Source organism: Bubalus kerabau, chromosome 17, assembly GCF_029407905.1.
Source record: "Bubalus kerabau isolate K-KA32 ecotype Philippines breed swamp buffalo chromosome 17, PCC_UOA_SB_1v2, whole genome shotgun sequence".
Lineage (NCBI taxonomy): Eukaryota > Metazoa > Chordata > Mammalia > Artiodactyla > Bovidae > Bubalus > Bubalus kerabau.
Window position 1 is genome coordinate 18,908,254 of NC_073640.1, and position 26,490 is coordinate 18,934,743.

At 37.4% G+C, this 26,490-nt stretch overlaps 1 protein-coding gene and 1 non-coding gene across 5 annotated transcripts in view; one reads left to right on the forward strand and one right to left on the reverse strand.

Annotated features, from left to right (window-relative positions):
• The window catches only part of ITFG1 (integrin alpha FG-GAP repeat containing 1), a 315,997-nt gene that overhangs the window by 218,675 nt on the left and 70,832 nt on the right, over positions 1 to 26,490 (reverse strand). For all 4 annotated transcript variants that reach the window (XM_055552729.1, XM_055552730.1, XM_055552727.1 and 1 more), the window contains exons 7-8: positions 20,768 to 20,829; positions 8,539 to 8,620 (exon numbers count right to left, since the gene is read on the reverse strand). In XM_055552729.1, coding sequence (XP_055408704.1) covers positions 8,539 to 8,620; positions 20,768 to 20,829 — 144 coding nt within the window. The remainder of the gene's footprint in view (positions 1 to 8,538; positions 8,621 to 20,767; positions 20,830 to 26,490) is intronic.
• On the forward strand, positions 3,621 to 3,727 carry LOC129632647 (U6 spliceosomal RNA). Its single transcript, XR_008704635.1, has one exon. It is a non-coding gene; the product is annotated as a U6 spliceosomal RNA (small nuclear RNA).

Consider the following 26,490-nt stretch of genomic DNA (forward strand, 5'->3'; position numbering starts at 1 on the left):
TGACCCAGACGGATGGGATAGGGAGGGAGTTGGGAGGGGGGTTCAGGATGGGGAACACATGTACACCGGTGGCGGATTCATGTCAATGTATGGCAAAACCAATACAATATTGTAAAGTTAAAAAAAAATAGAAATCAATTACTGGAAAAAAACTGTAAAAAAGAAGAAACACAAGGAGGCTAAACAGTAAGTTACTAAACAAACAATGTATCACTGAATAAATCAAATAGGAAATTAAAAAATACCTAGAGACACATGATAACAAAAACACAATGATCTAGAACCTATGGGATGCATCAAAAGCAATTTTCTAAAGGGAAGTTTATGTAAATACAATCTTACACCAAGAAAAATCTCAAATAAAGAACCTAATCTTACACCTAAAGCAACTAGAGAGAGAAAAAACAAAACCCAGTGTTAGTAGCTAGAAAGCAATAAAGATCAGAGCAGAAATTAAAGGCAGGCACAAAGACCAAGAAAACAACAGAAAAGATCAATGAAACTAAAAGCTGGCTCTTTGAGAGGATAAAATTGATAGACCTTTAGCCAGACTCATCAAGAGAAACAGGGAGAGGGCTCAAATAAATAAACTCAGAAAGAAAAAGAAGTTAACATGGACAACAAAAAATATGCAAAGGATCATAAGAGACTACTATAAGCAACTATATGCCAATAAAACGGACAACCTGGAAGAAATGGACAAATTCTTAGAAGGGTACAATCTCTCAAGATTTAACCAGGAAATAATAGAAAATATGAACAGAACAATCACAAGCACTGAAACTGAAACTATGATTATAAAACTCCCAACAAGCAAAAGTCCAAAAGCAGAAGGCTTCACAGGTGAATTCTATCAAAGATTTTGAGAAAAATTAACACCTATCCTTCTCCAACTATTTCCAAAAAATTAGCGAGGAAGGAACACTCCCAAACTCATTCTATGAGATTAACATCAGCCTGATACAAAAACCAGACAAAGATACTACAAAAAAGGGAAATTTCAGGCCAGTATCACTGATGACATAGATGCAAAAATTCTCAACAGAATACCAGTGATCTGAATCTAATAATACATTAAAAATATCATATACCATGATTAAGTGAGATGCCAGGGATACAAGGGATCTTTAATATCTGCAAACCAATGTTATACATCATATTAACAAATGAAGAATAAAAACTATGATTATCTCAACAGATGCAGAAAAAGCTTTCAACAAAATTCAACACCTATTTATGATAAAAACTCTCCAGAAAGTGGGCATAGAGGGAACCTACCTCAACATAATAAAGGCCATACACAACAAACCCAGCAAACATTACACTCAATGGTGAAAAACAGAAAGTACTTCCTCTCAGATCAGAAACAAGGCAAGAATGTTCACACTCATTACTATTATTCAACGTAGATTCGGAAGGCATGGCAAATCCATGGTCATCAGAGAGAGAAACCAAAGGATTCCAAATTGGAAAAGAAGAAGTAAAACTTTCAGTATGCAGATGACATGCATAGAAAATACATAGAAAATCCTAAAAATCCTAAAGATGCTACCAGAAAACTATTAGAGCTCACCAAAGAATTAGGTAAAGTTGCTGAATACAAAATTAATATATTGAAATCTTTTGCATTTCTATACATAAACAACAAAAAAGAGAAATTAAATAAACAATCTCATTTACCATCACATCAAAAATAATAAAATACCTAGGCTTCCCTGGTGGCTCAGACCATAAAGAATGTGCCCACAGTGTGGGAGAACTGGGTTCAATCCCTAGGTTGGGAAGATCTCCTGGAGATGGGAATGGCTACCCACTCCATATACTTGCCTGGAGAATTCCATGGACAGAGGAGCCTGGAGGGCCACAGCCCATGGGTTCAGAGTTGGACACGAATAAGTGACTAACACCTTATGGTTAATTTGCAGTTAAAACTCTGAATTTTTATCAAGCAGCATAAAAACTTCATAAAATAATCTGATTGTGGGGTTTTGCTCCCTTTCTCCTTTACTTTAGTATATGTTCTTCATTATTTACTGTATTAGGCAACTGGGATACTCAGTTGAATAAGATTTGGTTTCAATCATACATGACACAATTTAAGGGGTTCAATACTTTCCAATATGTTCGTTACTTTCATAGATGACAAAGTTTTCTGTTTTCATTAACGTCTTTATTATTTTTAGGTTTATTTAGGCCTGACTGATAATTCCCAGGCTTTGTCAACGTGCCAGTATTCTTCCCTCACTTGAAGAATAAAGTGTGATCCCTTTATGATAAGCCAGTACACAAGAGTTAGATTTGGATATATAAATCCATGTATATTGCAAAATTTAAAATATGATTCAATCTATAGGAAATTCTGACATTCTGTTAAAGTTTCTGTTCCCCCTTCAGTTTTATAGCTTTTCATTGATTTCTATTATATTTGGCACTGCATACAAAATTAATGTTTTCTCTAAATCTGGTTGTATGTAATATTTTGATAGAAAAAATAACCCTTACTTTTCTTGACTTTTTTGTCCTATGTATTTAATAAAGAACTATTACCTTATCTGTTGAAATTCTAGACTTTGATATTCTGAGTGTACCTAGAAAAACATTTAACTTTAACACACAGTTTAAAAGGGTGATATAATAGTTTGACACAAAACATGTTTTCTAGAAGATGACCGATTAACTATTAGTAGAGGCATTTATGGATTGCAGATATCCCAAGCGTGAGGCCAGGGCCCAGCTAGTAACCACCAGCAGCAATTATTTATTGGCTGATTTTTATGACTCAAGAACTGCTAAAGAGCTCTATAAATGCCACCTTTTGGGCATCACATTTTAAATATCATTAAAACTTTTTGACCACCTTTTAGTGATCCTTTTACTTCCTCCTTATTCTTGTAAAACTCTATTCATACTCTCTTTCTTGGAGGGCTCATTCTAACCACACAACAGAAAATTTGGAAAACAGGTAATAAGATAACCTATTATCCTACTTCTAACACAACCATTATTATTATTTTGATATATTCCATACTATTCTGATTATTTAAAAAATATATTTATGATTTATTTGGCTGCACAGGGTCTTAATTGCGGAATGCAGGATCTTTTATTGTGGCATGTGGGATCTAGTTCCCAAACCAGGGATCAAACCCAGGCCCCTTGCGTTGGGAGCCCAGAGTCTTAGCCACTGGACCACCAGGGAAGTCCTTAGTTTGATTTTTTTAAGATAATCATATTGCACAACATACTTTTCTGCTCTTCTCTCCTAAAAGAATTTGATAATTATTTTTATTGCCTGTGTAAAGTTTCATAGTTTTATTTAATTTCTGGGAAAGTATTTTCTGTCTTACAAAAGGGAAAAGATAATGTTATCATAAGTATGAGTAACTATTTCCTTGTTTTATTTGAAAAAATTCCTGATTTGTTTGATTTCAAACCACCCTCTCTCCCTCCCTTTTACTATACCAGTATAGCCTAAATTTAGAGTAGGTTTTTTGATATCTTTTAAAAAGTATTTTATATTGGAAGCTAAAAACTTCACCGTAGGTTAAAAAAAATACCCAAAAAACTTCTGTTCCTAGACAACTTAAGGGAGCTGGGAGCCATTTAAAAACTCCTTTCAGGTGCTCGCTTCGGCAGCACATATACTAAAATAGGAACAATACAGAGAAGATTAGCACGGCCCCTGAGCAAGGATGACACGCAAATTCGTGAAGCGTTCCATACTTTTAAGACAGCCTTCAGAATGGGAGAAAATAATAGCAAATGAAGCAACTGACAAACAACTAATCTCAAAAATATACAAGCAACTCCTACAGCTCAATTCCAGAAAAATAAATGACCCAATCAAAAAATGGGCCAAAGAACTAAATAGACAATTCTCCAAAGAAGACATACAGATGGCTAACAAACACATGAAAAGATGCTCAACATCACTCATTATCAGAGAAATGCAAATCAAAACCACAATGAGGTACCATTTCACGCCAGTCAAAATGGCTGCAACCCAAAAGTCTACAAGCAATAAATGCTGGAGAGGGTGTGGAGAAAAGGGAACCCTCTTACACTGTTGGTGGGAATGCAAACTAGTACAGCTATTATCAAGAACAGTGTGGAGATTCCTTAAAAAACTGGAAATAGAACTGCCACTGCTGGGCATACACACAAGGAAACCAGAATTGAAAGAGACACGTGTACCCCAGTGTTTATCGCAGCACTGTGTATAACAGCCAGGACATGGAAGCAACCTAGATGTCCATCAGCAGATGAACGGATAAGAAAGCTATGGTACATATATGCAATGGAGTATTACTCAGCCATTAAAAAGAATACATTTGAATCAGTTCTAATGAGGTGGATGAAACTGGAGCCTATTATACAGAGTGAAGCAAGCCAGAAAGAAAAACACCAATACAGTATACTAACGCATATATACGGAATTTAGAAAGATGGTAACAATAACCCTGTATACGAGACAGCAAAAGAGACACGGATGTATAGAACAGTCTTTTGGACTCTGTGGGAGAGGGAGAGGGTGGGATGATTTGGGAGAATGGCATTGAAACATGTATAATATCATATATGAAATGAGTTGCCAGTCCAGGTTTGATGCACGATACTGGATGCTTGGGGCTGGTGCACTGGGACGACCCAGAGGGATGGTATGGGGAGGGAGGAGGGAGGAGGGTTCAGGATGGGGAACACATGTATACCTGTGGTGGAATCATTTTGATATATGGCAAAACCAATACAATATTGTAAAGTTAAAAAATAAAATAAAAAATAAAATAAAATCAACATTAAAAAAAACAAAACTTTCAGCATAGGATTCTTCCTGTGAGCTATATCATTTATTAAAGCATGTGCTTTTCTTTTTTCCCTATGAAATGGCAAATTTCTGATATCTTGCTGCCTTTTTGGCTGTCAATAATTTTCCTTGCACCTTGGTTCAAAAGGAGTGGGAGGGGTGGGGGATGGAGGGCAGGATGCAAATCACAGACACTCAAATGTACAGGAAAGTGCCTATGTTTATATATTAATGTCCATAACCTCATTCAATGCCATCTGTTTGGAGTCAAAAGTAGTCTTGTTTTTGATAATACCCAGCTAAAGATATTTCAAGATTTAAAAAGACAGTGTGGGCTCTTTATTTAAAATTTACTGATATATTTAAAAGTTTACTGATATACTACATAAAGTTAAGAAAAACAGGGGAGAAAGTTATATTTAGTTAACTATATCCTATATTCTGCACATTGAAACACTACAAACAGGTAAATGTCTATGTTTATCATTAGTACAATTTAAAAAAATCTTTAAAGTTACTTAAAACTTTGTTACAGGCAAAGCACTTTATCATATAAAACACAGAGTCAGAAAATAAATATCTGTGATTTGGAGGATCCTAACTGCAGGTTAAGGGAGGTCTATTAGTCTTCTGAGAATTACATAGTGCATATAAACTTTTTCCCCTAGAGAGACCTGTCATTAATCCATCTAATCAAGTCCACCAGCAAATTAAAAGAAAAATGCATGTATCCTATCACCTATTTGCATTAAAGATAATAAATCAGGCCCCAGAAATCTGCTCAAAAGCAAAGTAATGTTCAATGTAATAATAAAATACAGTACAACAGAAAGATTCATGTTGAAATTTTCATCAAGGAACACTATCAAACCTCCTGCTTTCATTGCCATGGGACACATCTCTATGACACCAAACAATGAGTTGATTTAGTCAGCTGAGCAAAAAGCAGCAATAACAATAAGATCAAACATGTCCAACAAAAAGACTCAGATTATACAATAATTTTCTGTGTATTTACTGTGGGCCTGACACTGTGCTTTACTCACATTATGTTATTCACAGTAGCCTCGTGAGGTGGTTACAATCATTTTCATTTTATAAATAAAGAAACTGAAGCCTTTCTAGGTAGGAATGTGTCACTTGCATTTTGAGGAACAGGCTGACGTGTTTGTTTGTAGAATGAAGGAAAAGCAGGATGGGAGTGAGCTGTCGATTCTTAGCAGTGGCTATCTAGACCATTTTTTCATCTAACACTAAAATCCTTTTGATAATAACTCTGACAAATTATGAAAGAGCCACATATGTTTTGGAAGTTCTAAACCTGATGTATTGTGTAGACTCTTATGGAATATAGAGATTTATAACAAGTATTACTCTTCTTTGGAATTCAGATGTAAATCACAAATGTTTTTTAATATTCAAGTAGTTTCAAGAGGTCAGGTTAAGTTTTCAATTTTTTTTTCATTGTTTCATAATGTGGATCTACATAAAAATGTTATGGTAATTACTAGTTGAGAACGTTCAGTAGATATTCTTGTTTTGCAGGTTACTCCTGCAAAGAGGAGTCCCTTAAATTCAAACTGTAATTTAAACACACATCATAAATTGTTCTTTATTGTATTGGGTTGGCCAAAATAGTCCTTCAGCTTTTTCCATAAGATGGCTCTAGTAGTTCTTAGTTATCATTAACTTCATTTGAAACAATTTTGTTATATTGTACTGTGACAGTAGTCACATCAGTGTGCATTTTAAAAAACATCAGAATTGGTGAATTTTTGTGTGCTGCTGCTGCTGCGTCACTTTAGTCATGTCCGACTCTGTGTGACCCCATAGACGGCAGCCCACCAGGCTCCTCTGTCCCTGGGATTCTCCAGGCAAAAACACTGGAGTGGGTTGCCATTTCCTTCTCCAATGCAGGAAAGTGAAAAGTGAAAGTGAAGTCGCTCAGTCGTGTCCGACTCTTAGCAACCCCATGGACTGCAGCCTACCAGGCTCCTCCGCCCATGGGATTTTCCAGGCAAGAGTACTGGAGTGGGGTGCCACTGCCTTCTCCGAATTTTTGTGTAGCTACTTTAATATTAAAGATGGAAGAAAACAAGCAACATTTTTGGTATATCATGCTTTTATTATTTCAAGAAAGGTAAAAACAAGCTGAAAAGAAAAAAAAAAAATTGTGCAGTGTATCGAGGTGTTGTGACTGACTGACTGAACATGTCAAAAGTGGTTTGCAAATTTCATGCTAGAGATTTCTCATTGGACAATGAGCCATGGTCTAGTAGACCTGTTGACACTGACAGCAATCAAATAGAGACATTAACTGAGAACAATCAATGTAATACCTCACGGGAGATAACTGACATACTCAAAATACCCAAATCAAGACTTCCTTGGAGGTCCAGTGTTAAGACTCCATACTACAAAGCAGGGGAGCATGAGTTTGATCCCTGGGTGGGAATCCAGGATCCTGAATGCTCCACAAGGTGGTAAAAAAAAAAAAAAAAAAAAATAATAATCATCCAAATCAAGCACTGGAAATCATTTGCACCAGCTTGGTTGTGGTTACTGCTTTCATGTTTGAGTTCCATCTACATGAAAACAAAACAAAACAAAACAAAACACTGACCATATTTATGCATGCAGTTCTCTACTTAAATATAACAAAAACGTTTTGTTTTTAAAACAAACTGTTGATGGGCAATGAAAAGTGGATAATAATAACCCTGACAAATAGTGTACAATAACAGGGAACAGAATAGATCATGAGGCAAGTGAAAGGAAACACCACCAACCACACAAAAGGCTGGTCTTCATCCAAAGAAGGTGATGCTGTGTATGTGGTGGGATTGGAAGGGAGTCTTCTATTACGAGTTCCTTCTGGAAAACCAAACAATTAATTCCAGCAAGTACTGCTCCCCATTAGACCAACTGACAGCAGCACTTGAAGAAAAGCATCCAGATTAGTCAACAGAAAACACACATTCCATCAGGATAATGCAAGACCACATGTTTCTTTGAAGACCCAGCAAAAAATGTTTCAGCTTGGCTGGGAAGTTCTGATTTATTTGCTGTATCCACCAGATATTGTACCCTTGGATTTTCATTTATTTCAGTCTTTACAAAATTATCTTAAAGGTAAAAATTTCAATTCCCTGGAAGACTGTAAAAGGCACCTAGAAGAGTTCTTTGTTCAAAAAAAAAGTTTTGGGAAAGTGGAATTATGAAGTTGCTTGAAAACTGGCAGAAGGTAGTGGAACAAAAAGGTGAATATGCTGTTCAATAAGTTCTTGGTAAAAACAGAAATGTGTTTTTACTTAAAAACTGAAGGAACTTGGCCAGCCCAATAGGAAAGACCTGAAAATATGTCACTTATAATACTACAATGCGTGTATGTGTGTGCTCAGTTGCTAAGTTGTGTCGGACTCTTTGCTACCCCATGGACTGTAGCCTGCCAGGCTCCTTTGTCTAAGGGATTTTCCAGGCAATAATATTGGAGTGGGTTGCCATTTCCTACTCTAGGAGATCTTCCCGACTCCGGGATTGAACCTGAATCTCCTGTGTCTCCTGAATTAGAAAGTAGATTATCACTGTGCCACCTGGGAAGCCCCAATCCTACGATAGGCATCTTTTTATATCTGTAATTGATCTGAAGATACTAAAGTTATTTTCAGATATAGAGAATTAATATGACTAGGTCAGAGAGACGGGGAGACTTTCAAAGACAAAAACAATCTTACCAAAGTCGGCAAATGCTGACTGTCCCACCACCATCATATTTTGAGGTTTTTCAAGAACAGTACTGAGAGAGAAATTTCCATCCTGTTAGAGGCAGAAAGTTATGGATTAGATCATTTTTCAAGTGTGAAACAAAGCATTTTAAAATTTTACTACTGTATTTTACTATTATTTTTTAAACTTTTTATTTTGTATTGGAGTATAGCTGATTGACAAGGTTGTGACAGCTTCAGGTGGACAGCAAAAGGACGCTGCCATTGATACACGTCCACTCTCTCCCAAACTCCCCTCCCATCCAGGCTGCCATATAACACTGAGCAGTTCCCTAAGCTATACAGTAGGTCCTCCGAAACAAAGTATTTTAATGAAAGCAGGGAAATAAACAACTTAAGACTTTTTTGTACTCCAAATAAACAACTTTTTTGTACTCCAAAAAATTATCCCACTTCTCTGTTCCATTTTTATCATAAGATGAAAGAAACTGCTGTGAGTTGAAGATGCACATCTGGAGATGTGCTTTCCATGCTGTCAGTTCAGGTATGATCTCTCTCTCTCTCTCTTTACTCTCTGTCACTAAGTCAGGTCTGACTCTTTGCGACCTTATAGACTGTAACCCACCAGGCCCCTTTATCCATGGGATTTCCCAGGCAAGCATACTGGAGTGGGTTGCCTTTTCATTCTCTGGGGGACATTCCTGACCCAAGGATTGAACCCGCATCTCCTACTTGGCATGTGAATTCTTTACCAATGAGCCTCTGTGAAACCGTCAGGTATGATATGTGTGTGCTGTGTGCTAAGTAACTTTAGTTGTGTCCGACTCTTTGAGACCCAGAGCCCGCTAAGCTTCTCTGTCCATAGGATTTTCCAGGCAAGGATACTGGAGTGGGTTGCCATTTCCTTCTCCAGGGGATATTCCTGACCCAGAGACTGAAAGGCGTCTCTTATGTTTCCTGAATTGGAAGGTAGGTTCTTTACCACTAGCACCACTTGGGAAGCACTCTTTCCTAAATCATCATCATAATTTCAGACAGAATGAGTGTCTTCTACTTTCAAGTACCATGGAAGGTTTTGGGAATATAAGTAAAAGCTGCTCAGTCATGTCTGACTCTTTGCAAACCCATGGACTATTCAGTCCATGAAATTCTCCAGGCCAGAATACTGGCGTGGGTAGCCTTTCCCTTCTCCAGGGTATCTTCCTAACCCAGGGATCAAACCCTAGTCTCCTGGATTGCAGGTGGATTCTCTACCAGCTGAGCCACAAGGGAAGTCCAAAGAAGTATATAAAATAGTTTATACCCGAATGAGCTAACAGTCCATTTGGAAGATAAGATATAAGTCAGACTTCCAAGTGGTATGAATAAGTAGGAAAGATACTGTATTTTACAGATTTCAAGAAAGAAGATTTTGTTGGGGGTTAATTAGGTAAAGATATTCAAATGAGATGAGAATTACATTCATCTTTAATGGCACATTCATTACCAACACTATCAGAAAGGGAGCAAAGGAGTACAATAGCTGACGTGTCCAAACCAGAGGTGGCTAAGCTAAACAGAAAAGGAGAACTCATCAGAGATCTTTTGCTTCAGTTCCTCTTACCAAAACAGAACGTCTGGCTTACAAAAATAATATGCATTTCTTTAAATTATTGTCTTTCCTTTCTATAATTTTATATTAGAACATAAGAAAAATAAACCAAAACACTGCATCTGGGTTTTGAGCTCTTAGTTTTAAAGCTCATCTCCCACCACTGATTTCTCTTTTAACTCTTTGATGTGTTAACCTTGATTCTTACACGCTTCATATAGAAAACTATGGATTTTAAAATATTTAAAAAATTTAAAATATTTTTCTCCTTTGTTCCTCTAAAGATACTGCAGATCTGTAAGTTATTTCTGAAGAAATCATCTCCAACATTGTCAGAGACAGGCAATGCTACCCAGAAAGCATTAAGACTAAATGCCTGAGGAACATGAGTAAGTAACATTTGTCTTGTGACAGGCAGTTTACCAGCCATTTTAACTCTTTATCATCCACATGCAGAAACATGTTTCTCCTACCATTTACTAAAGTATCTAATACATTTTTGAAAGGTTTTTCTATGGAAATCTTATTTATGTAAGTGTCTTAAAACTTAGGATACCCCTCTAGTCTTGCCGAGTACCTGATGTTATACTAAAGATGCACCAAAGTTGCCAAATTTGTGAATGAAGTGTCACATGAATTTGCATTCTAGAAAGATTACAGCATCAGGTACAAAGAGGACGCAATTCTTCTTGAATGAATGGAAAAACCACTCTAAAAATACATCAGCCGCATATTACATAAAGCTGAATATCAACCTATTCTACTGGCTCAAGTGAATAAATTACTCCTGTGAAGTTCTGTTAAACGTAATAAAATATATTTAGAAATGTTTCCAGATGCAGGTATATTTTGGAAATATAGGCAAATTCTGGTTAAGATCACTGCAATAAGCTAAGTATTGTAATAAACCAAGGCACAGGAATATTCTGGTTTCCCAGTGGACGTAAAAGTTATACTACACTGTACTCTATTAAGTGTGCAATAGCATTATGCCTAAAAAATGTACATATTTTGATTAAAAAATACTTTACTGTTAAAAAAAAATACTAACCATCATCGCAAGCCTTTAGCAAGTTGTAATCTTTTTGTAATAGCAACATCAAAGAACAATAGTACAAATTAAATACTATGGGAAAAGTCTGAAATATTGTGAGAATTACCAAAATGTGACATAGAAGACATGAAGTGACCAAATGCTATCAGAAAAAACGGTGCTGATATAATTGACACAGGGCTGCCAGATTTCCAATTTATGGAAAACAAAAAAAGTATTATCTGTGAAGTGTAATAAAGTGAAACACAATAAAATAAGGTATGCTTGCACACATGGTAGATTTGGTGGACAGACTACCTGAAGAACTATGGACATAAGTTTATACAAACTCCTGTAAGTTTGTACAGGAGGCAGTGACCGAAACCACCCCCCACAAAAAGAAACGCAAGAAGCCAAAGTGGTTGCCTGATGAAGTTTTACAAATAGCTAAGCAAAGAAAAGAAGTGAAAGGCAAGAGAGACAGAAAGATATACCCAACTGAATGCAGAAGTCCAGAGAATAACAAGGAGAGATAAGAGAGCCTTCTTAAGTGAACAATGCAAAGAAATAGAGGAAAACAACAGAATGGGAAAGACTAGCAATCTCTTCAAGAAAACTGGAAACATCAAGGGAACATTTCAGGCAAGGATGAGCATGATAAGGGACTGAAATGGCAAGGACCTAATGGAAGCAGAAGAAAGCACCTTTCTAAGGAAAGGTGACAAGAATACACAGAAGAATAATATAAAACAGGTCTTAACGACCTGGATAACTACAATGATGTGGTCACTCACCTAGAGCTGGATATTCTGGAGGGTGAAGTCAATGCTTAGCAAGCATTACTATGAACAAAGCTAGTGGAGGTGATAGAATTCCAGCCATTTAAACCCTAATAGATGATGTTGTTAAAGTGCTGCACTCAAATATGTCAGCAAACTTGGAAAACTCAGCAGTGGTCAAAGGATGGAAAAAGTCAATTTTCATTCCAATCCCAAAGAAGAGTAATGTCAAAGGATGCTCAAACTATTGTACAACTGCACCTATTTCATGTGATAGCAAAGTTATGCTCAAAATTCTTCAAGCTAAGATTCAAGGGTAGGTGAATGGAGAGCTTCTAGATGTACAAGCTGGGTTTCAAAGAGGAAAGGAACCAGAGATCGAATTACGAACATTCCTTGAATCATAGAAAAAGCAAGGGAATTCCAGAAAAACATCTATTTCTGCTTCACTGACTACTTGAAAACCTTTGACTGTGTGCATCACAACAAACTGTGGAAAATTCTTAAAAGACTAGAGTACCAGACCACCTTACCTGTCTCCCGAGAAACCTGTATGCAGATGAACTAGTAATAGGCAGAATCAGATATGGAACAATGGACTGGTTCAAAATTCAGAAAATAGTAAGACCGGTTGTATATTGTCACCTTGTTTATTTAACTTCTATGGAGGTATTATTATAATGTCAGTGCTGTGCTTCTGAGCTGCAAATACATTTTCATGGGCTGCCATTTGAGACTCATCTACTACACTGTGTCCTGTTCTGTACTGTGCTGTTCTTACTGGCCTTCACTGTAGTCCTTCAATCCAAAACTGGGCCAACTCACCGCCACAATTATGTCCTTTACCTATTCTTTTACCTAATTGGATTCTGGAACGTCTGTGCAATGATTTAAAGGGCCAAGTTTTAGAAACAACACTTCCTAGTTCAAAGTCTAGCTCCACTGTTTCTAGTTTTGAGGTCTGAGCAAGCTAGTTCTAATGTAAGCATCTGTTTCAGTTCAGTTCAGTCGCTCAGTCGTGTGCGACTCTTTGCGACCCCATGAATCACAGCACGCCAGGCCTCCCTGTCCATCACCAACTCCCAGAGTTTACCCAAACTCATGTCCATCGAGTCAGTGATGCCATGCAGCCATCTCATCCTCTGTTGTCCCCTTCTCCTCCTGCCCCCAACCCCTCCCAGCATCAGAGTCTTTTCCAATGAGTCAACTCTTTGCATGAGGTGGCCAAAATACTGGAGTTTCAGCTTTAGCATCATTCCTTCCAAAGAACACCCAGGGCCGATCTCCTTCAGAATGGGCTGGTTGGATCTCCTTGTAGTCCAAGGGACTCTCAAGAGTCTTCTCCAACAACACAGTTCAAAAGCATCAATGATTCGGCGCTCAGTCTTCTTCACAGTCCAACTTTCACATCCATACATGACCACTGGAAAAACCACAGCCTTGACTAGAAGGACCTTTGTTGGCAAAGTAATGTCTCTGCTTTTGAATATACTATCTAGGTTTTTAATTTCATGGCTGCAATCACCATCTGCAGTGATTTTGGAGCCCCCAAAAATAAAGTCTGACACTGTTTCCACTGTTTCCCCATCTATTTCCCATGAAGTGATGGGACCAAATGCTATGATCTTCGTTTTCTGAATGTTGAGCTTTAAGGCAACTTTTTCACTCTCCTCTTTCACTTTCATCAAGAGGCTTTTGAGTTCCTCTTCCCTTTCTGCCATAAGGGTGGTGTCATCTGCATATCTGAGGTTATTGATATTTACCTCTGGCAATCTTGATTCCAGCTTGTGCTTCTTCCAGCCCAGCGTTTCTCATGATGTACTCTGCATATAAGTTAAATAAGCAGGATGACAATATACAGCCTAGACGTACTTGTTTTCCTATTTGGAACCCGTCTGTTGTTCATGTCGAGTTCTAACTGTTGCTTCCTGACCTGCATATAGGTTTCTGAAGAGGCAGTTCAGGTGGTCTGGTATTCCCATCTCTTAAAGAATTTTCCACAGTTTATTGTGATCCACACAGTCAAAGGCTTTGGCATAGTCAATAAAGCAGAAATAGATGTTTTTCTGGAACTCTCTTGCTTTTTCCATGATCCAGCGGATGTTGGCAATTTGATCTCTGGTTCCTCTGCCTTTCCTAAAACCAGCTTAAACATCTGGAAGTTCACGGTTCACGTATTGCTGAAGCCTGGCTTGGAGAATTTTGAGCATTACTTTACTAGTGCGTGAGGTGAGTGCAATTGTGCGGTAGTTTGAGCATTCTTTGGCATTGCCTTTCTTTGGAATTGGAATGAAAACTGACCTTTTCCAGTCCTGTGGCCACTGCTGAGTTTCCCAAATTTGCTGGCATATTGAGTGCAGCACTTTCACAGCATCATCTTCCAGGATTTGAAATAGGTCAACTGGAATTCCATCACCTCCACTAGCTTTGTTTGTAGTGATGCTTTCTAAGGCCCACTTGACTTCATATTCCAGGATGTCTGGCTCTAAGTGAGTGATTACATCATCGTAATTATCTGGGTCGTGAAGATCTTTTTTGTACAGTTCTTCTGTGTATTCTTGCCACTTTTTAATATCTTCTGCTTCTGTTAGGTCCATACCACTTCTGTCATTTATCAAGCCCATCTTTGAATGAAATGTTCCCTTGGTATCTCTAATTTTCTTGAAGAGATCTTTAGTCTTTCCCATTCTGTTGTTTTCCTTTATTTCTTTGCATTGATCGCTGAGGAAGGCTTTCTTATCTCTCCTTGCTATTCTTTGGAACTCTGCATTCAGATGCTTATATCTTTCCTTTTCTCCTTTGCTTTTTGCTTCTCTTCTTTTCACAGCTATTTGTAAGGCTTCCCCAGACAGCTATTTTGCTTTTTTGCATTTCTTTTCCATGGGGATGGTCTTGATCCCTGTCTCCTGTACAATGTCGCAAACCTCCGTCCATAGTTCATCAGGCACTCTATCAGAGTTAGTCCCTTAAATCTATTTCTCACTTCCACTGTATAATCATAAGGAATTTGATTTAGGTCATACTTGAATGGTCTAGTGGTTTTCCCTACTTTCTTCAATTTAAGTCTGAATTTGGCAATAAGGAGTTCATAATCTGAGCCACAGTCAGCTCCCAGTCTTGTTTTTGCTGACTGTATAGAGCTTCTCCATCTTTCCTGCAAAGAATATAATCAATCTGATTTTGGTGTTGACCATCTGGTGATGTCCATGTGTAGTCTTCTCTTGTGTTGTTGGAAGAGGGTGTTTGCTATGACCAGTGTGTTCTCTTGGCAAAATTCTATTAGCCTTTGCCCTGCTTCATTCCGTATTCCAAGGCCAAATTTTCCTGTTACCCCAAGTGTTTCTTGACTTCCTACTTTTGCATTCCTGTCCCCTATAATGAAAAGGACATCTTTTTTGGGTGTTCTAAAAGGTCTTGTAGGTCTTCATAGAACCGTTCAACTTCAGCTTCTTCAGTGTTACTGGTTGAGGCATAGACTTGGGATTACTGTGATATTCAATGGTTTGCCCATGTCCAAGGTAAGAGTAACCCAGATAAGAAGGTAGGTGTTGCAAGAGGCATCAGAGGGCAGACACACAAACCATAATCACATAAAACTAGTCAATCTAATCACACTAGGACCACAGCCTTGTCTAACTCAGTGAAACTAAGCCATGCCGTGTCGGGCCACCCAAGATGGGCAGGTCATGGTGGAGAAGTCTGACAGAATGTGGTCCACTGGAGAAGGGAATGGCAAACCACTTCAGTATTCTTGCCTTGAGAACCCCATGAACAGTATGAAAAGGCAAAATGATAGGATATTGAAAGAGGAACTCCCCAGTTTGGTAGATGCCCAATATGCTACTGGAGATCAGTGGAGAAATAACTCCAGAAAGAATGAAGGGATGGAGCCAAAGCAAAAACAATACCCAGTTGTGGATGTGACTGGTGATAGAAGCAAGGTCCAATGCTGTAAAGAGCAATATTGCATAGGAACCTGGAATGTTAGGTCCATGAATCAAGGCAAACTGGAAGTGGTCAAACAGGAAATGGCAAGAGTGAATGTCAACATTCTAGGAATCAGTGAACTAAGATGGACTGGAATGGGTGAATTTAACTCAGATGACCATTGTATCTACTACTGTGGGCAGGGATCCCTTAGAACAAATGGAGTAGCCATCATGGTCAACAAAAGAGTCTGAAATGCAGTACTTGGATGCAATCTCAAAAACGACAGAATGATCTCTGTTCGTTTCCAAGCATCTGTTTACTTTTATATAAAATGAACTTTTACAAAGTTTTTGTGGAGATTAGTAAAATAATGCATATAAAGTGTTTACTAGTTCAGCATATGCACAAATATGTACTTAGTCAACATTAACAATTACTGACTAGGAATGTTAGTAGTAATACTATTATATCTGCTATCCATCACTGAAGTAGCTAAACACACTGCCATTGACAGGAGAGTTGACATTTTCTGCTTGAATTCCAATCAAAGGTGCTATGTTGTAATAAGTATCCTTTCATGGATGACCACCTATGCTTTGGCCTGCAGGTTTTAATATTTAGTATTTAGACTGCCATATTTACAATGTTAAAAATGATCATGAAGCAACATATGATGACTATCATTGTATCTACATCTTTATTCATAAAGCAATGGTTCTTGACTTGAGGTGTATTTATTTTCCAGAGGACATTGGGCAATGTATGGAGATAATGTGACTGTTTCAAGTGGGAGGTGGCTTCTAGAATCTAAGTGAACAGAGGCCAGGGATACTGCTAAACAAGTTAAAGGATAGATCTCCACAATAAAGAATCATCTGGCCTATAGCCAGTAGATGCTCAACATCATTAATTATTAGAGAAATACAAATCAAAACTATGATGAGGGACCACCTCACACCAATCAGAATGGCCATAATTAAAGTCTACAATAAAATTCTGGAGAGAGTGTGGAGAAAAGGGAACCCATCTACACTGCTGGTGGGATGTAAATTGGTACAGCCACTGGAAAACAGTATGGAAGTTCCTCAGAAAACAGAGCTCCATATGATCCAGCAATCCCACTCTTGGGCATATACCCAGACAAAACTATAAATTAAAAAAGATACAGGCATTCCTATGTTCATAACAATTCTCATAACAATAAAATGATTGTTGTAAGTTTTGTAAGAATTGTCGTAAGTTTAAGTTTTGCAAAATGGGAGGATCATTTTTAATTAGTGACTGGACAACTTGCAGTAACATTAATTGACTTAAAAGCCCTAAAAACATATAAAACGGTATTAGCTAGTAGAGGAATATGAGCTGGAGCAAATTTTTTTAGTCAGCTGTGCTGTGCACAACCCCATAGTAGATGCTCTGGGAGATCAGAAACTAACTGAAGATGAGGAGGAGGGTGAAGATCTGAGTGTAGGCAACTCTGACTAATGTGATGAGATGTACTAACTCCATGTTACAAGGAGTTAAAAAACAGAGCAGTTGCTTCCATTTGGTCCACTCAGGATCATCAGGGAAGGCTTTAAGATGATGTGGTATTTGAAATGGCTAATGCAGATGAGCAGGATTTTAGTGGCTGAAAGAAAAGGAAGAGTAGGGAAAGGATATGCACAGGAAATAGAGGACACAGAGTAGAAAGTGGCTGATTTGGGCCAGAATATGGATTAGAAGAATAGCTTTACACAAGATCAGCAAAGGCCTTGACTCCTAAACTAAGTAGTTTGATCTTTTAAAAATTTATTGAGAAGCTTAAGTCCTAAAGGTTTTAGGACTGAGAGTGAGATAAATAGAGCTTTCATTGTTGCAATTACTCTGGATATTGTATATCAGATGGAAAATCTGGAGGTGGGGAAATAAGTAGAATTTACTATATCCTGGGAAACAGATGGATGATTAAAGGAGTGGAATGCTGGGGACAGATAAGGGATAGATATGAGAATACAGAATGCCTACCAACGCAAAGATAATAGAAAATACAAAGGAAGGTCTAATTGGGAGCAGGAAAAGAAATTATTTTAGATAAGAGATATATCAAGGAAATGATTAGAAATGTAGGACTAGAAATCAAGGAAGAGAACAGAGAAGTATCATGAACGGAAAGAGTTAAGGTAAGAATGGCAAATCAAGATCCATGAATAAACACCCATTGCCCTTTACATTAGAAATTTTCAGTCTTGGCCCTTTTAGGCTGGATGATTTTTCTTTTTCCTTCCTTTTTTTTTTTTTTTTTTTTAATTAAAGTACAGTTGATATACAGTATTGTGCCAGTCTCTGCTGTATAGCAAAGTGACTCCATTATATACAGATATACATTCTTTTTTAAATATTCTTTACATTTTGGTTTATTCCAGGAGATTAGATAGAGTTTCCTGTGCTATATACAGTAGGACTTTGTTGTTTATCCACTCTGAATGTAATAGTTTGCATTTAACAACTCCAAATTTCCAGTCCTCCCCTTTAGCAACCACACTCTGTCAGATCTCTAAGTCTGTGAGTATATTTCTGATTTATAGGTAAGTTCATTTGTGCCACATTTTAGATTCCACATATAAGTGGTATCATATATGTCTATCAGACTTATTTCACTTAGTATGAGAATCTCTAGTTGCTGCAAATAGCATTATTTCATTCTTTTTTATGTCTGAGTAAGATTCCATTATATACACACACACACACACACACACACACACACACACACCCCATCTTCTTTAACCATTCATCTGTCAATGGACATTTAGGTTTTTCCCATGTTTTGGCAATTGTGAGTTATGTATGAACTTTGTTATGGTTCATAGCTAGAAGAATTATTATGGTTATTGCTACCAAATGACTGCTATGTTATTGCTACCAAATGGAAGCAACTGCTCTGTTTCTTAACTCCTTGTAACATGGGGTTAGTATATCTCATCACATCAGTCAGAGTTGCCTACACTCAGATCTTCGCCCTCGTCCTCGTCTTCTGTTAGTTTCTGATCTCCCAGAGCATCTACCGTGGCTGTGCATACCACAGCTGACTAAAAAGATTTGCTGCAGCTCATATTCCTCTACTAGCTAATACGGCTTTATATGTATTAAAGGCTTTTTGGTCAATGAATGTGTTACTGCAACTTGTCCAGTCACTAATGAAAAAATGATTCTCCCATTTTACAAAACTTAATCTGAACTAGTTAATTTTGAGTCTACATTCTCCTTAATTTGTACTAATGAGTTTTATATTACTGATAACACAAATACCGTGTGGATCCAGCTATTTTACCACAAGAAGAATCCTTAGTCTCTACTGGCAAATAGACAATTAATTAATTTTGTTTAAAGAAAATAACAAAGGGAAAAAAGATCCCCTCTCCAAAATCTAGTCTCTTCATGATTTTTCTCCTGTGAAAGTTGCTTCATTTTATTACCTTTAAATCAGCCTAGGCTGAGAGGAAATAAAATACTTAAAAGTAGTCCCTGATTATATAAATATATATTTATTAATAATGAGGCTTTTCTCTCCCAGATGGATATTAATAATCAATCAAAATGACTGATTTTCTCACTTTCTAAAACCTCAAAATTCACTTGATTTCAAGGTCACCTAAAAATGAATATCCCCTACTAGTGGAAGATTTCATATACAGTAACCATTAAGAATATAACAACCATATTTCTATCATCAGAAAAACAAATACAACTACATTTTTAAAAGATGTATATTAAACAAAGATAAATCTTTCCAGTGTAGAAGTCTTTCTTCTTTCTCCTTGCCTCATTAAAAGAGAAAGAAAGATCAGATTGCTTAGTTGGGGTGTAGTTAGTAATATTCAAAAGCCCTAATTTTATCTAAACAAAGCTCTTCCCCTCTTCCTAGTTTCCTCCTATGAAGAAATCTGGGTTATGACTCTGCTATAAGAGATGGCAAATAATGAATCTTCTTCCATGGGCTTGTGCTTTACATTTTTTAAGATCTATTTATTGTTCATAAGTACTTTAACAAAAATCTCTTAAAATGCAATGGATTTAATCTGGATTGAATAAGAGACAATCTAGAGTAAATAGCTGGGAAATCAAGTGATCTCAAACTAAAATTCGCTAAGTGTTTACTGTGTGTCAGGTACTTTACAAACACTGTTTCATTTTTATCTTCACAGTCTATGAAGCAGACATTCTTACTTGTTTCCCATATGAGAAAAGTGAGGTTTAATACTTGACCATTATTTCATGAATATCACTCAGTAGGCCAATTTGGCCTGTACTCAAATCCTATCCTCCATTATGTACCTATAATTGAATTTTAAAACTTGGGGTAGTCTATTCTGCATTAATTCATCTTTCATATAATCTACCTCAAGCTAAAAATAAAATAAAACCATGACACCAGTTTGGGAATATTCTACTTGCAATTCAAAAAATTACTGGGGAAGGTTCGTTAATCCTGGTCAACTTGGAAATAAATTTAGTGACTGTTGTTCTTATTTTTTTTAATAGAAGCCTGAAGGCTAAGAGGAAAAATAAGTCTTTTAAAAGGGGTTTCTTCAACAAACCATCATGCTGACAAATTAAATGACAGGCACCTCTCTTACCAGCTGACAGCCTAGCAGGGTCCCTGTTAACATGGGCATTAGGGCAGACTGATTGGTTTAATTGGCAGTCATGCTTAAAAACCTGCAGAGGAATTGATGCTGAATGAATCATTTCATTCAGCAATATTCAGCAGTTTGAATGCAGCAATGCAACCAAAAGCTCTTAAAACTGTTCTATTTATTGTTGAAATCAATCGACCAAGTGATTACTTTCATTTTATTTTCTAAAACTGTGTGCTTTTCATTGAAAGCCATCATTTAAAAATGCTTAAAAGAAAAGATTTCTTACCAAATTTTCCCATATCTCAAACTGGAAGGTACTAGAAGCAGACAATGTCGTGAGGAATAAATCTAGGAGGAAAATAACAGAATTGTAAGCTTTGTTACTGATGTGTACATTTAAGCAGGAAGAAATACAATACATAAAAACAGTTATAATACAGTTGAATTTAAACATATTTTAAATTTTATATATATACATATATTTATGTACATCAAATGATGCTTATTGACAGTTTATAAGATCTAGGTCTAAGCAACATCAATGATGGGTGATGTGACTCCTTGCAAGTTCAACAAGGAATGCTATCAGTATATTTTTTTTTTTTTGCCTAAGCACATGGCATGTAGGATCTCATTTCCCTGGCCAGGGATGGAATCTGTGCCCCTTGCAGTGGAATTGTGGAGTCTTAACTGCTGGACACCAGGAAAGTCTGTAAACTTTATTTTAACATGCTTGATCCATCAAAGAAAATAAAGCAGATGACCCTGTATTAATACAATTAAAGAAAATGCATTTAAAGGGAGCATTTAGTATTAGTCATTCAAAGGCGTTCTTTACTTTTTTTTTTCTTTCATAATTCTAGTTCATTTTATTCAGCAACATTTTTAAAAGTACCATTAAAATCTCAGATAGGTCTCTTAAGCTAAAAAACTATTTTTCTATAATCATAATTGATAGTTCCACAGCTAGTCCCACTTTTCCTAATGGATATGTCATCCTAAGCAAAGAAAACAAGACAATTAAAGACCACCTGCATATTCTTTCTGGTAGATTGAAAATGGTAACAATCATAGAATGAAACAACAAAAATATGTTTTAGGGACCAGTGCTACCCTACGCCGGAGAAGGCAATGGCACCCCACTCCAGTACTCTTGCCTGGAAAATCCATGGACAGAGGAGCCTGGTAGGCTGCAGTCCATGGCGTCGCTATGAGTCGGGAACGACTGAGCGACTTCACTTTCACTTTTCACTTTCATGCACTGGAGAAGGAAATGGCAGCAGCAGCAGCTACCCTACACAATGATGCAATTAAATGCATCTTTTTAAACATTTTATATTTTTTAATTAATTTATCTTTTTGAAGGATAATTGCTTTACAGAATTTCACTGTTTACTGTCAAATCTCAACATGAATCAGCCATAGGTATACATATATCCCCTCTCTTTTGAACCTCCTTCTTATCTCCCTCCCCATCCCACTCCTCTAGATAGATACAGACCCGAAGTTTCCTGAGCCATACAGTAAATTCTCACTGCTATCTGTTTTACATATGGTAATGCAAGTTTCCATGTTACCCTTGCCATACATCTCAGCCTCTCCTCCCATGTCCATAAGTCTATTCTCTGTTTCTCCACTGTTGCCCTGTAAATAAATTCTTCAGTATTATTTTTCTAGATTCCATATGTATGTGTTAGAATATGATATTTATCCTTCTCTTTTTGACCTACAACACTCTGTATAATAGGTTCTAGGTTCATCCACCTCATTAGAACTGACTCAAATGGTGTTCCTTTTTATGGCCGAGTAATATTCCATTGTACCACTACTTTATCCATTCATCTGTCAAAGGACATCTAGGCTGCTTCGATGTTCTAGGTATTGTAAATAGTGCTGCAATGAACAATGGGATACATGAGTCTCTTTCAATTTCAATTTCCTCAAGGTATAATGCCTAGGAGTGGGATTGCTGGGTCATATGGTGGTTTTATTCCTAGTTTTTAAAGGAATCTTCATACCATCTTCCATAGTGGCTGGATCAATTTACATTCCCACCAAAAGTGCAAGAGCATTCCCTTTTCTCCATAACGTCTCCAACTTTTACTGTATATAGACTTTTTGATGATGGCCATTCTGACTGGTGTGAGGTTTGATTTGCATTTCTCTAATGAGTGATGTTGAGCATCTTTTCATGTGCTTGTTAGCCATCTGTATGTCTTCTTTGGAGAAATGTCTGTTTAGGTCTTTTTCCCACTTTTTCATTGGGCTGTTTGTTTTTCTGGTGTTGAGTTGTATGAACTGCTTGTATATTTTGGAAATTAATCCTTTGTCAGTTGTTTCATTTGCTATTATTTCTTCCCATTCTGAGGGTTGTCTTTTCACCTTGCTGTGCAAAAGCTTTTAAGTTTGATAAGGTCCCACTTGTTTCCTTTTGTTTTTTATTTCTGTTACTCTAGGAGGTGGGTCATAGAGGATCTTGCTGAGATTTATGTCATTGAGTGTTCTGCCTATGTTTTCCTCTAAAAACTTTATAGTTTCTGGTCATACATTTAGGTCTTTAATCCATTTTGAGTTTATCTTTGTGTATAGTGTTAGGAAGTGTTCCAGTTTCATTCCTTTACATGTAGCTGTCCAGGTTTCCCAGCACCATTTACTGAAGAGGCTGAATTTGCCCCATTGTATACTCTTGACTCCTTTGTCTAAATAATGTACCCATAGGCACATGAGTTTATTTCAGGGATTTCTATCTTAAAAGAGTTCCACTGGTCAATATTTCTGTTTTTGTGCCAGTACCATACTGTCTTGATGACTGTAGCTTTGTAGTATAATCTGAACTCAGGAAGGTTGATTCTTCAAGCTCCATTTTTCTTTCTCAAGACTGCTTTGGCCATTCAGGGTCTTTTGTGTTTCAATATGAATTGTGAAAGTTTTGGTTCTAGTTCTGTGACAAATGTGATTGGTAATTTGATAGGGACCACATTACTTTGCCAACAAAGGTCCGTCTAGTCAAGGCTATGGTTTTTCCAGTGGACATGTATGGATGTGAGAGTTGGACTGTGAAGAAAGCTGAGTGCCGAAGAGTTGATGCTTTTGAGCTGTGGTGTTGGAAGAGACTCTTGAGAGTCCCTTGGACTGCAAGGAGATCCAACCAGTCCATTCTGAAGGAGATCAACCCTGGGATTTCTTTGGAAGGAATGATGCTAAAGCTGAAACTCTAGTACTTTGGCCACCTCATGCGAAGAGTTGACTCTTGGAAAAGACTCTGATGCTGGGAGGGATTGGGGGCAAGAGGAGAAGAGGATGACAGAGGATGAGATGGCTGGATGGCATCATTGACTCGATGGACGTGAGTCTGAGTGAACTCCGGGAGTTGGTGATGGACAGGGAGGCCTGGCGTGCTGTGATTCATGGGGTCACAAAGAGTCAGACATGACTGAGCGACTGAACTGAACACTGAATCTGTAGATTGCATTTGATAGTATAGTCATTTTCACAATATTGATTCTTCCTACCCAGGAACATGGAATATCTCTCCAACTATTTATGTTTTCTTTTTTTTGTTTCCTTCAGTTCAGTTCAGTCGCTCAGTTGTGTCCCACTCTTTGCAACCCATAAATAGCAGCGTGCCAGGTCTTCCTGTCCATCTCCAACTGCCGGAGTTCACCAAAACTCATGTGCATCGAGTCGGTGATGCCATCCAGCCATCTCATCCTCTGTCATCCTCTTTTCTTCCTGCCCCCCATCCCTCTCAGCATCAGGGTCTTTTCCAATGAGTCAACTCTTTGCATCAGGTGGCCAAAGTACTGGAGTTTCAGCCTCAGCATCAGTCCTTCCAATGAACACCCAGGACTGGTCCCCTTTAGAATGGACTGGTTGGATCTCCTTGCATTCCAAGGGACTTGCAAGAGTCTTGTACAGTACCACAGTTCAAAAGCATCAATTCTTCGGTGCTCAGCCTTCTTCACAGTCCAACTCTCACATCCATACATGACCACTGGAAAAACCATAGCCTTGACTAGACGGACCTTTGTTGGCAAAGTAATGTCTCTGCTTTTCAATATGCTATCCAGGTTGGTCATAACTTTTCTTCCAACGAGTAAGTGTCTTTTAATTTAATGGCTGCAGTCACCATCTGCAGTGATTTTGGAGCCCAAGAAAATAAAGTCTGATACTGTTTCCACTGTTTCCCCATCTATTTCCCATGAAGTGATGGGACCGGATGCCATGATCTTTGTTTTCTGAATGTTGAGCTTTAAGCCAACTTTTTCATTCTCCTCTTTCACTTTCATCAAGAGGCTTTTTAGTTCCTCTTCACTTTCTGCCATAAGGCTGGTGTCATCTGCATATCTGAAGTTATTGATATTTCTTCCCACAATCTTGATTCCAGCTTGTGCTTCTTCCAGCCCAGCGTTTCTCATGATGTACTCTGCATAGAAGTTAAATAAGCAGGGTGTCAATACACAGCCTTGACGTACTCCTTTCCCTATTTGGAACCAGTCTGTTGTCCCACGTCCAGTTCTAACTGTTGCTTCCTGACCTGCATATAGGTTTCTCAAGAGGCAGGTCAGGTGGTCTGGTATTCCTATCTCTTTCAGAATTTTCCACAGTTTATTGTGATCCACACAGTCAAAGGCTTGGCATAGTCAATAAAGCAGACATAGATGTTTTTCTGGAACTCTCTTGCTTTTTTGATGATCCAGCATAGCTCTTCTCTAAATATCTGAAAGAATTCTCCTGTGAAGTCATGTGGTCCTGGGCTTTTGTTTTTTGGGAGATTTTGGATCACACCTTCAATTTCAGTGCTTGTAATTGGGTTGTTCATAATTTCTATTTCTTCCTGGTTCAGGCTTGGAAGATTGAACTTTTCTAAGAATCTGTCCATTTCTTCCAAGTTATCTATTTCATTGCCGTATAGTTGTTCATAATAGTCTCTTATAATCCTTTGTATTTCTGAATTATCTGTTGTAATCTCTTTTTTATTTCTAATTTTGATTTGATTTTTGTCTTTTTTTTTCGTAGTAAGTCTGGCTAAAAGTTTGTCAATTTTGTTTATCTTCTCAAAGAACCAGCTTTTAGTTTTATTAATCTTTACTAATGTTTCTTCCATTCCTTTTGCATTTATTTCTGCTCGGATCTTTATGATTTCTTTCCTTCGACTAATTTTGGGGCTTTTCTGTTCTTCTTTATCCAGTTGTTTTAGCCGTAAATTTAGGTTGTCTATTCGATGTTTTTCTTGTTTCTTGAGGTAGGATTGTATTGCTATCTTTCCTCTCAGGAATGCTTTTGCTCCATCCCATAGGTTTTGAGTTGTCGTATTTCTATTGTCATTTCTTTCTAGAGAGTTTTTGACTTTCCTTTTGATTTCTTCAGTAACCTGTTGGTTATTTAGAAATGTGTTGTTTAATCTTCATGTGTTTGTGTTTCTTAGTTTTTTTCTTGTAATTGATATCTAGTCTCAGCACTGTGGTCAGAGATGATTGAAATGACTTCAACTTTCTTAAATTTAGTGAGGTTTAATTTGTGACCCAAGATTTGGTCTATCCTGGAGAATGTTCCATGTGCATTTGAGAAGAAGGTGTATTCTTCTGCATTTGGATGGAATGTCCTGAATATATCAATGAGGTCCAGCTCATCTAATGTATCATTTAAGACTTGTGTTTACATATTAATTTTCTGTTTTGATGATCTGTCCATTGGTGAGATTGGGGTGTTGAAGTCTCCTACTATTATTGCAGTACTGTCAATTTCCCCTTTTAGGTCTGTTAGCGTCTGTCTTATGTATTGAGATGCTCCTATGTTGGGCGTATAGACATTTACAATTGTTCTGTCTCCCTCTTGGATTGATCCCTTGATCATTATGTAGTGTCCTTCCTTATCTCTTGTAATCTTCTTTATTTTAAGGTCTATTTCGTCTGATATGAGGATTGCTACTCCAGCTTTCCTTTGCTTCCCATTTGCATGGAGTATATTTTTCCATCCTCTCACTTTCAGTCTATATGTGTCTTGAGG